The sequence below is a fragment of the Asterias rubens genome, chromosome 8 (assembly GCF_902459465.1).
Source record: "Asterias rubens chromosome 8, eAstRub1.3, whole genome shotgun sequence".
Lineage (NCBI taxonomy): Eukaryota > Metazoa > Echinodermata > Asteroidea > Forcipulatida > Asteriidae > Asterias > Asterias rubens.
In genome coordinates, this window is record NC_047069.1 from 2,969,194 (window position 1) to 2,981,928 (window position 12,735).

General features: G+C 38.8%; 1 protein-coding gene across 1 annotated transcript; it reads left to right on the top strand.

Annotated features, from left to right (window-relative positions):
- The first annotated feature begins 9,427 nt into the window (after nucleotides 1–9,427).
- On the top strand, nucleotides 9,428–12,252 carry LOC117293494 (E3 ubiquitin-protein ligase TRIM56-like). Its single transcript, XM_033775840.1, has 2 exons — nucleotides 9,428–10,682; nucleotides 11,522–12,252. The coding sequence occupies exons 1-2, from the start codon at nucleotides 9,428–9,430 to the stop codon at nucleotides 12,139–12,141; spliced, it is 1,875 nt and encodes a 624-aa protein (XP_033631731.1). The 3' UTR covers nucleotides 12,142–12,252.
- The last annotated feature ends 483 nt before the right edge of the window (nucleotides 12,253–12,735 follow it).

A 12,735-nucleotide genomic window follows, 5' to 3' on the forward strand; every position in this document is an offset into this window, starting at 1 on the left:
TATTGACAAAATAGGGAGACTACCACCTACATGTATAGCTCAGTTGGTAGAGGGGGTTGCGTTTTTGCTGAGGTCATTGGTTCAATTACCGCTCTATAGTCACTTTGTTTTTGTTGGTCTTAAACGAATGAACTCTTGTTCACTGTATATTGTACATGTAAGTGTACATGTACATGTAAGAAACTCATAATTAATTAAAATTTGTAAATTAAAAGAACATAATTTCCACAACCATGGCCATGCTGGCTGGGGCTCATTGGTTCCAGCTCCAAATGGTCCTCCAAACTCAGAATTTATTCTTAATCCAAACTTAAGACAAAAATAAACACCGATTTTAAAAGATATCCCATGATTTCAGTTTGTATTTTTATTTTTTTTTCAAGCTGTAACATACATGTTGAGTGCTTTCGATAAGCTTCCCTTCCCCCGCGGTGGGTCGACCCCGCGATGCTCACTCGAGCCCCCTGACAAGAGCTAATCAAAAACGATCACTCACCCTCTCGTGGTGTCGTCATGCACCTTGGGCCAGCCCAGAGTGACCTACATGTTTCCACAAACACTTGGGGCCATTAAAGGAACATTACAGATTTTCCACAAATTTTAATTAAAAGTTTGAACACATAAAGATGTATAACCGATAAGGGGCATCTTTTATAAGAATGCTCACGTGATTTGATTTTTAAAATCTTTCTTAAAGGCTATGGACACTATTGGTAATTACTCAAAATATTTATTAGCATAAAACCTTACTTGGTAGCGAGTATTGGGGAGAGGTTGGATACGGCTCCCTCTGAAGTAACAGTTTTCGAGAGAGAAGTAATTTTCCACAAATTTGATTTTGAGACCTCAGATTTAGAAATTGAGATCTCGAAATCAAGCATCTGAAAGCACACAACTTCGTTATCAAGATAATAAGTTTATTATAATATGGCTGTTAGTAATGAACAATTGTGGACTTTAAATACGAAACTTGAGTTTGAAGTACTTGTACATTTAGGTCTGTTATCAGCTACTGTACATGTTATTGCATCCAGTGATTATTGTGTACATTAGATAAAAGTAGTGCCTACGTGTACTCTTTGGAATACTGATCTAAATGTTTCTCTTGTTTTCAATATTATACATTTCTCTGCCTGATTTCAAATTTTTTCAAATAAGTTTCATTATAATCAATTTAATTTATGCAACAAATAGTTAATGGCCTGAAGTTTCGACCCTAGCAGAGTCTTTCTCGAAGGCTAAATGACAGCACAACAAACATGAATAGGTAACTAAGTGAAACATAAGCCGTGAAGTGGAAATACATGAATGGGGTTAGAAAGCATACAGAAAAAAGCAAGGGGTAAACAATGAACAGGGGGACAAAAAGGGGGGGGGGGTTGAAGGGAAGGGACTAGAGTGACCACAAGAAGATGGAAACACAAAGGACGATATCAAGGGATAGGAAAAAATATAATTAATTAGTGAATGAGGCTCAGGCTGAAAGGCTGTGGGGGAAAAGGAGACGGCAAAACAAAAGGTTTCTTAGCTGTTCCTTCTTGGATGTTCAGACCATGGGGTTGAATGGTCTGGAGGCGTCTAATCCAGAATTTCTCCCTACTCAAATGAACAGTCTCTGTGGTTGCCTAGTGCCTCTATGCCCTGTAGAGTCATGTAAGAAATTGAGTGATTAGGAAGATTGAAGTGATGTCCTACAGGTGTATCTAGCTTTTGGGTCTTGACTGTAGATCTGTGGCCGTAGAAACGCCTCTTGAGTGTAGTTCTTGTTTCCCCTATATATTGAACACCAAAGACTCTGCAAGATATGAGATAAATGAGATTAGTGGTGGTGCAGGTGACATGATCCCTTGTCTTATGGGTGGTATCACTGGTGTTGCTGGTGAAGGAGTAGGATTCCCTGATGTGTTGTCTACAGACGATGCATTTGGAGATGTTGGAACACCTAAAAGATCCCTGTGGTAGAGGGGGATTATTAACATTATCATTAATGGGAGGGACTTCTGCTCGGACAATGAGATCCCTGAGACTTGGTGGGCGTCCGTAGGCAACTATGGGTTCTTCCTGTACAGCACGTTGAAGCCGATCTGATGTGTGAAGAATATGATGGTTACAACTGGTTATTTTAGGAATGGGAGGAAGTGAGGGGTGGAAAGTGACAACAAAAGGAACTTTCCCCATAGGACTCTGTTGTTTTTTGGGTCCTTTGGAAAGTACTGACTCCCTAGAACGTGCCTTGACTTTCTGGATTGCTCGATGGACTGCGAGAGAGCTATGACCCCTGGAAACAAGGTTTAATTTAGGAAGATTTTACACATTCCAGCAAACTCCAGGGTTTCTTTTTCATTCTTGTTGCATTCAGTTGTTTTGTTTTGGGGGGCATTAGAAACTCACATTGCAAGATTTTGCCACTCAGTTTTTCCCACAATGTTCAAAACATTTGAGATACTTAGCCCATGTATTCTGGCATGGTCTACTGCAGGTTATATAGGATGCTATGTACGTCTATAAAGCAAGGCCCAGCTTGCTCTATGGTACATCACATAGGTCTAATAGTTCAACAACTTAACATGCCAGTGTCTTACAAGGTAATAAGCACTCTGAGGCACCCATATAAAAGGTGCTGAAAAAGACCTTGATAAAACCTGAAGTGTTTGAAAATTTACCCAGTCAGTTTTCCTTGAGGTTGTAATTGTCATTTGAAAAAGTTCTCCCCCTCCCCTTTAAGGTGAGTTGCTGCTTCCCAGGTTGTATCGCAAACTTGGGTGTAATCCATGGCTATACGGCAGTTAAAGGTTGTATGGCTTATGACTGGCACCCACAAGCAAAGAATATTGACAAAATAGGGAGACTACCACCTACATGTATAGCTCAGTTGGTAGAGGGGGTTGCATTTTTGCTGAGGTCATTGGTTCAATTACCGCTCTATAGTCACTTTGTTTTTTGTTCATCTTAAACGAATGAAATGAAAGTACTGTTGTTTGTTGAATATTGTTTGTGTACATGTAAGAAACTCATAATTTATTAAAGGTTGTTAACTAAGAGAACAACATGTTCTGCACAACCATGGCAATGCTGGCTTGAGTTCATTGGTTTAAGCTCGAAAGGTTCCTCCAATTCATAATTTATTCTTCATCAAAAGTTTAGACCCCAAAAGATAATGTCCGTCATGAATGTTTGAAATATAACACCACTTGGGCATATTGTTTACGATTCACAATTTGTCCTCTTTTTAGGATTTGTGTTCATTACCTTCTTCATCAGTCTTGAAACTTGGAACATTACACTTCAATTTCTTTCCAGAGAAGTTAATTAAACTTACCAAACGTCTCTTTTATAAGTAACATTATAGAAAGACCTACAGTTTAACCCTGGAAAGCGTCCCCTACATTTTGCACACACCGACTCGCTGCTTGGGAGTTGCAGTGCCTATTAGTGTTCTTGCATATCATAATTGAGTTCAAATGTGGATAAATGACTTTCTTTATGCTTTTTTCTAACTTTGTAGGGAAGCTATAAGTATCCTGAGGAGATGTCGATAGTATTTATTTAATTTTGGAGTGGATGACAACTAAATTCACAACCCTATGTATAGTATAATACATAGATAGTGTACTGTGTATGTATTGTACACAGTACACCAGTCCCATGGAGAGAAAAAAAAAAGCTAATGCCCTGGTCAGTCCCTTACTGACAAGACACACCCCAATAAACTATAGTTTTAAGCCCCTGGACCATGCTAGTACATATGGGTACGTTCAGACGTGGGGTTAAACTAGTCCTTAATCCAAAAGTGCTAAACTAACCCTGCGTGTGAACGCAATATTCTGGTCCGCGAGGGTTAATTTGACCCACTGAGCTGGGCTAAACTAAACCAAAAAAATTGGTGGACTAGACTAACTTAGCCCAGGTTTTACGACCAACCCCCCGCTGCGAGGCCCAGTAAACCATCTTTGGAACGCAACTGACCTGCTACTTCCGGTCTATTTTAGCCCAAATGACCACGGCAACAAAGGTGACGTCATTCCACGTGTATGGATGGATCGGCAGCGAGTATTGGGTGGTGTCTTCATGAATCCATGGAGCTATATAATATCTCCTTGCGTCTCTCCGCTGCCTTCCCTTTATGTTACCATTAAGTGTTGGGGCCCCGGTATTCCCCTTCGCCGAAAATGTTTGAAATGGACGTCGCACGAAAACAAGTTCTCATTTTTAGTAGCACTATTTAGTTTTTAAATTCACTTCTTCTGTGTGCAACGCTACTTTATGATAACGAACGGGTTTTGCTTTGAAGAAAGTGGCATCTAATCACAGCTAAGCTACACACACGGGATCGACAATTAAGACCAAAGTTTGGGTTCGAAAACTAGGTTGTATCTGGTTCCTGCCCTCAACAACTTTACGTAACAGTTATACGAGTAGCAGACTAATGTTGAATTGAAAAACAATTTTTAACGTAACATGAGAATGTGTGTAGGCTACGACTTCTTAATGACCAAGTTGTGATATATTTACAAAAGTTCACACTCGAAAATAATTTGAAGCTTTCAACAACAACGTGTAAATGTTTCGTTCATCGAGGGCAGTGCGGAACGGAAACTTCAGCGGGCACAATAGAATTGCGTTTGTGCTGGGGCCAAGCAAGGATATGAAGTGATTTTGCCGTCTTTAATGATGGAATACATGATGACCATGAGGTTCGTAGAAACGGTAGCGGATCGAAACCCTGTGGAAAACGCATGGACAATGTAACAAACCGGAACCAGCAATGGTAAGGTTCGCCGATGCATGACCCAATAATCAACATCGTGGGCTAGTTTAGTCCGCTTGACCAGAATAAACTCACTGTGTGAACGCAAGCCAATTTTGGACTAAGTCATGTTTATCTTTTGGACACCCGCGGTGCTCGGATTAAGGACTAGTTTAACCCCACGTCTGAACGTACCCTATGTGAGGTCTTCTGAAGTATGTATAGCACCCTCTAACTAAACAAAGAACAAACAATTAACACTTACTAAACCACTAATACTGCATAGGCACAGCAATGCCCAAGACATGCACTGATGGACTAATCAGCTGTTTTTCCCTGACCCCAGGCTAAATTGGGCGGCAATGTCTGTAATTCAACCTTACAGGATAAACTGAAATTACAGTTCCAGTGGTTTTTGTTTCCAGGGGTGGCAGATTAAAAACCATTTGGTTGGGAGCCGCGGCGCCCATAGTGACTTCATCCAGGGTTAATCATATTTCAATTTTGACATTTAAAATTGATTACATTTGGCATAGTTTGCTTATGAGCAAATCCGTTCAATCAAATTTATTATTTATTATTCTTTTTGATTTGTTTCAAAGACTTGGTGCCGGAAGGAACTAAAGTAAAAGTAAAGGAACAAGAAGAAAGCTCCTCTTTATGTTTGCACATTGAACGGTAAGTGCCATACAAATGAGTCTGACATTTGAAGTAGTGATGAATTGGTTCACTCTGGAGAAGTGTATCTTGACACATTCTTGCCTTGACCTCTTTTAAACATATTGAAAGGAATTTCAGTTTCCACTGTTCATTTAAAGGCACTGTAAACTTTTGGTAATGTCAAAGACTAGTCTTCTCACTTGGTGTATCTCAACTCAGCATAAAATGTTAAACCTGTTAAAAATTAAACTCAATGGGTCGTCAAAGTTGCAAGAGAATAATTGAAGGAAATAACACACTTGTCGCACAAGTTGTGTGCTTTCTGTTCAGATGCTTGATTTCGAGACCCCTGCTGACGTCTTAAAATCAATTCAAATATTTTAGTGAGAGCTTACCTCTTTCTCCAAAACTATGTTACTTCACAGGGAGCCGTTTCTCACAAGGTTTTATAAAACTATCATCAGCTCTCTTTGCTCATAACCAAGTACATGTTAGTTTGTGCTAACAATTATTTTGAGTAATAACCAATAGTGTCTAGTGTCTTTAAGTGTGTCTACACATAAAACATATCAAAGGGAATTTCACTTTGCACTGTTCATTTAAGACATTTTAGAAAACAACAAATTATGATGAAACATAACATCAAATACGTGACCAGACAATGTACATGTGTTAGCTGTCTTACTTTTAATATTTGCATTACACCTATATATACATGTGATAGATAACAAATGTTGTTGCGCAGCGCAGGCAAACAGCAAGGGTACATAAGTTCATGTACAAACACACCACAATAGGTTTAGCTTCAAGTCTTTTAAAGACACTGGACACTATTGGTAATTGTCAAAGACCAATCTTCTCACTTGGTGTATCTCAAGATATGCATACAAAAACAAACCTGTGGAAATTTAAGCTCAATTAATTGTCGAAGTTGCAAGATAATAATAAAAGAAAAAACACCCTTGTCACACGAAGTTGTGTGCGTTGAGATGGTTGATTTCGAGACCTTGAATTCTTAATCTGAGGTCTCAAAATCAAATTTGTGGAAAGTTGCTTCTTTCTCGAACACTACGTTTTTTCAGAGGGAGCCGTTTCTCACAATGTTTTATACTATCAACAGCTCACCATTGGTTGTTACCAAGTAAATTTTTATGCTACCAATTATTTTCAGTAATTACCAATAGTGTCCAGTGCCTTTAAACTTCATGGATGTACCAAGTTGAAAGTCCACTACTGGATTGTTTGTTCTTTATTTGCTGTACCCGGCTGTACCAGACATCCAACTCTAGGGACCTTTTGTAAATATCTGCTACATGACTCTTGGAGTCAAAAGGTAAAACAATTTGTCGCCAGCGCCATTTTCGCTTGGAACATTGTTTGTGAGAAGACCTCAGTAGTACGTATAGCTGTGATCAGCGATATTTGACAGTGTTTACAGTACACAGCGACAAGGTACAGAGGTAAGTACAAATCATTAAAAAAATTAAACCTTTTCTCAAACTCTGGGCTTTGATAGGCCTACATGTAACTATTTATTTATTTCAGCAATTAGCCTTTATCAATGTACTCAGCTTTGTTAAAAAGTTATTAATTCACAGGCAAGGTTTTTTTTTTAAATCAGAGGTTTGCATGGGTGTCATGTAGACTCTCTGGTTTGAGTTTAGAAACTCAATCTCATCTTCAGTTTACATGTGCCTCATGTCATGGTGTTAGTCAGAGGGGGGTCTAGGTGTCTTGTAGACTCCTTGGTTTGAATTTAGAAACTCAATCTCATCTTCAGTTTACATGTGCCTCATGTCATGGTGTTAGTCAGAGGGGTGTCTGGGTGTCTTGTAGACTCCCTGGTTTGAATTTAGAAACTCAATCTCATCTTCAGTTTACATGTGCCTCATGTCATGGTGTTAGTCAGAGGGGTGTCTGGGTGTCTTGTAGACTCCTTGGTTTGAATTTAGAAACTCAATCTCATCATCAGTTTACATGTGCCTCATGTCATGGTGTTAGTCAGAGGGGTGTCTGGGTGTCTTGTAGACTCCTTGGTTTGAATTTAGAAACTCAATCTCATCATCAGTTTACATGTGCCTCATGTCATGGTGTTAGTCAGAGGGGTGTCTGGGTGTCTTGTAGACTCATTGGTTTGAATTTAGAAACTCAATCTCATCTTTAGTTTACATGTGCCTCATGTCATGGTGTTAGTCAGAGGGGTGTCTGGGTGTCTTGTAGACTCTGGTTTGAATTTAGAAACTCAATCTCATCTTTAGTTTACATGTGCCTCATGTCATGGTGTTAGTCAAAGGGGTGTCTGGGTGTCTTGTAGACTCCTTGGTTTGAATTTAGAAACTCAATCTCATCTTTAGTTTACATGTGCCTCATGTCATTGTGTTAGTCAGAGGGGTGTCTGGGTGTCTTGTAGACTCTCTGGTTTCAATTTAGAAACTCAATCTCATCTTTAGTTTACATGTGCCTCATGTCATTGTGTTAGTCAGAGGGGTGTCTTGTAGACTCCTTGGTTTGAATTTAGAAACTCAACCTACCTTCAGTTTACATGTGCCTCATGTCATGGTGTTAGTCAGAGGGGTGTCTGGGTGTCTTGTAGACTCTTTGGTTTGAATTAAGAAACTCAATCTCATCTTCAGTTTACATGTGCCTCATGTCATGGTGTTAGTCAGAGGGGTGTCTGGGTGTCATGTAGACTCTCTGGTTTGAACTTAGAAACTCAATCTCATCTTCAGTTTACATGTGCCTCATGTCATGGTGTTAGTCAGAGGGGTGTCTGGGTGTCTTGTAGACTCCTTGGTTTGAATTTAGAAACTCAACCTCATCTTCAGTTTACATGTGCCTCATGTCATGGTGTTAGTCAGAGGGGTGTCTGGGTGTCTTGTAGACTCCTTGGTTTGAACTTTACATGTACACCATCTTTTGTTATACAAGTCTCAACATTTATTTAAATTTTATTGAAGAAAACAGTTTTGTGTAACTGGTATAAACAAGACTTATGTATATTTAGGTTGTCATTTCTGTTTTAATATTCTCTTGACATTTCATGTTTAGCTTTGATCAAATGTTAATTACATCTTAGGCATAGGTACATTATTTGTTCTGGACACAATTGTAAAAAATTTAAGAGTTTGAACAAATACCCAGAAAGATATTATAACTTTAACTTTAATTTTAGGTTGATGGGTTTAACCAAATACTGATGTGTGATCGGCATTAATTAGGCATTCATAAATACCTCAGACAGTTTTGCTATTCCTATTGGTGGAGAGCGCATCACGTTGGGGTGTATAAACCTTTGATAATGATCAGTAATTATAACCAGCTTGCTTCCGCGTGTCGTGCGCGCAAGATTATAATGCGGAACACAATTCATAGCTGTAGTAACAGCTCGTAATCTAAGCGCGTGCGCATACACACAACCCACACACATCAAACAGATTCTTCACAAAGTTTTTGAAAAAAATATTTCAAACCTTGAATTTTCAATTATTTGTATTTTTGAAATGTTTTTTAACAAAAGGGCATTTATGAAAGGGAATAAAAGAGTAGTGACTCGTTCTTAAACGTCCGTTTAAAACCTTGCAGGGTTGTTGCCATGCCATAAAGGCCCATCACACGACCGCCGACTCTGCCGGCTTTAAACGGCCATTGAAGAACTCGTCGCTACCCTTTTATTCCCTTATTAATTACAGGATTCTCATCACTCTGTGCTGGGATGCTCAGTGGGCTAGTAGTTTAGTTATCAGCTCTAGGATGCTATGGGTCATGGGTTTGAATCCATACTTGGGATTTGTTTCTGCATCACTCAGTGGAAAGCACTGAGTATACAGCGCTTATCACACATTGGTGAATGGTGAAGTACTTTTCTTTAGAAATTCAAACTGCTGAGTACAAGTGTTTTATTTGTATTGATGCCATGATCTATAAGTTTACAGACGTGTACTGAAAGTGGTTCTAATAAACTGAATGCTTAATCTTATTTAAAAGTAATGTTTTGCTCCTTTGTCCCTGTTTTCAGATAAAATGGCTTCGTCAAACCCACCGAAGGTTTCAGCTCTTCAGAAAATTGTCCAGAATCATCTGGAGTGTGGTATTTGCTATGAGCAATATACTGATCCCAGAGTTCTTGACTGTCTGCACAGCTTCTGTAAAACCTGTTTGCAGAAATACCAGTCTACCAACTACAAAGATGCTACGATGCTTATTTGTCCCGTGTGTCGAAAAAAGACAAAACTTCATCAGAAAGATGTTCAAGCTCTCAAGACTAACTTCAACATAACTGGTCTTGCAGATCAACTGAAGCTGGTCAGCTTATCTGAAGACAACCATTGGGTTTGTAAACTATGTAAGTACAAAAATGAGGCAACTCATTTCTGTTTTGACTGCCCTGCGATATTTTGTGCAAACTGCTACAAAGTGCACCAGAAAAGCCACACAGTAAACACTTTGAAAGACATAAGTGATGGGAAGATTGCAAGCAAAGACAGAAAACCAAAACGCCGTCCAGAATGCCAAACTCATGAAGGTGAAGTGATGTGGTTCTACTGTACAACATGTGATGTGATGATTTGCCAAGTTTGTACTGTCATAGATCACTGTAAACCACAACATGAGTATATTGACTGCAACCAAGCCTCATCCACATACAAACAGTCATTGGCTCAACTCTTTACTCCCCTTGAAGAAACCATGAAGAAGCTTGAACAATCTCAAGCAACTGCCTCAACAATGAAAGACAACCTAAACATTGCAGCTAAGAGAACCATGGCAGAGGTGAAGAAAAGAGCTGATGAGATCAGGGCTGAGGTAACAGCTCAAGAAAGACGCATCATGGATGAAATACAAACGATCCTTAAAGATCGCAGCAGGAAATTGGAGGAATTTGAGCAAGCAGTGAGGGTAAACTTGCAGCAAATACAGCAATCATTGCAGAACGCCAAAGATGTCAGCAAGAATTCATTAGCTCCTGACTTCCTTGCAGTCTATTCTACTATCAGTCAGGACTTGAAGGGACTCAGAGATCAAAATCAACCCAAGATAGATTTGACCCTTTCCCATCTGAGATTCACCCCAGGGGTTTGTGACATCTCCCTCGGTAATCTGATTAAGGAGCCAAGGTGGGAGCTTTGTTTGGAGTATGATAAAGGAATCAATGGGGCTGTGGGTATTGACGCCTCTATTCCTGGGGATGAGATGGCAGTGGCAAATTACGGGAATAGCAGAGTGGTAATCTACGACACTACGGGACACCAGAAGAAAACTATCGACCTACCACGAGGTAAGTCCTTTACAATTTAAGTCTTTAGTTAGAGGTGTATTAATGCTATAACTCTCAGTTCAAACAGTGAACAAAACTGTAGTTGATTAGTTGTCAGTTGAACAGTATTCCGTGAAAATGAGTAGTCATTACTCTCCAAAACTGAAACCAAATCTGAGAAAGTTTAATCAAACTTATCAACTCAGATCAATCGTTAAAACCTGCCGTGAGGGACCTGTTTGGTTGCAAGGCCCCTTTGGTTATTGTCATGCTGGCATTTGTCCCCCACATAGGTTTTAATTGTTTGTTTTTTATTTAGTATTCAAACAATTGTAACATCTCAGGAAATTTGTTCACTCCTCCAGGTGTTGCCTTGGTTAATTTATTTTATTTTAAATCAAATCATAATTGAGATTGATTAAATGACCTTGCAGGCTCTAGTGCTGTTGTTATACATACTTTCTACATGATCACTGAATCCACTCTATCTACTGTCATTCTGAAGATTTACCTTCTTCTATTCAACACCATCAATAAAGAAGTTTCTATTTCTAAATGAATGGATAAATAACAACAAGTAATGCAATTAAAAAGGAGTTAACCAGAGTTCTCTTGATAGTAGTCACCTTGCTAGTATGAACAGATTACTGTTTATTGTCCTACTGTATTTCAAAATTGCACGTAGGTGCTTTGTGAGTTATTAGCAAAGTAATACTGACTTTTCTAATATAGGACAAAATTTAATAAAGCAAACATATCTTTTGCATTTTTCACAATCATCAAATTAAATAGATTGAAAGTAATTTGCAAATAAATGATCATTGAATTGAGTCCTATCTTTTTGTTCATTTGTTTTTCAGGTCCATTCGCTGTTGCTGCATTCAAGAATCAGTTAGTGATTGTAGATGGGACCAACCCTGTCAAGATGTACAATAGGAATGGCAACAAGATGTTTGAATTCCACACAGTGCCTCATAGTGAGGTGGGCAAGACAACAGTATACCTCCGCAGTGTAGCAGTCATAAAGGATACAATCATGGTCGGGGATTGGAAGAGGTCAGTTATAACTAAACACAGATCCAGTGATGGTTCACTCATTGACACTGTTACAGTTCAGACTAAACCTTGGTACTTGGCCATTGACAGCAAGGACAGAGTTGTAGTCAGTGGGAGCAGTCAACAACAAGTAGACATTGTTGGAGTTGATGGTGGTACACTTGTTAGCATCAATCCAAAGATCAATAGTCAACCAGTTGGATACTGCGGAGGTGTATGCTGTGACAGCTCAGCTATCTATATTGCAGTGAGCAATGGGGTAGGCACTGGTCATATTCATCGGTATGACACTCGGGGTAGATTTCTCAGCTGTATTGCTCAGGGTCTGTACAACCCATGGGGAATCTCATTGACATCAGATGGTCAGCAGCTTGCAGTGGCAGACAACAAATCAGTGAAGATTTATAACAAGGTGGAATGTTAACTGATTATGATGATACTGGTAAGAGAAATAAATGCTACAAGTACAACATGTACATTGACATGTAATGACCACAGAGTGTCCAGACAGCTCAATAAAAATCAATCAAGAATTCGAAAAGATGTGTGTTTAATCAAGCAATAATCTTATCAGTTCAATTGATCAATAATATCAGTAAAACATCCACACAATGGTTTTATTTCAAACCTAAACGTAGTGAACTCTTAGTAATGTTTAATTAACTTTTCTTAAAACACCTACAAGTTATTTGTTTTCCTAAATCACCCTCAGATTCTTCCATGAGAAATGTTACCAGCCTTTGCCCTCCTGTTTTTATGAAATTGGAGAGTAGTTCAACTTGTACATTGACATGAAATGTCCATACAGAATGTCCATACAGCTCAATTAAAAATAAATCTAGAGTTGTAAAAGTTGTGGGTTATCCATTCTTGAATCAAACAATAATCTTATCAATTTAAATTAGAAGCTCACAACCAGTTCAATCAATATCAGTAAAATATCCACACAATTGTTTAATCCAAACCTAAACATAGTGAACTCTTAATGTTTATTTAACTTTTCTTAAAACACCAACAA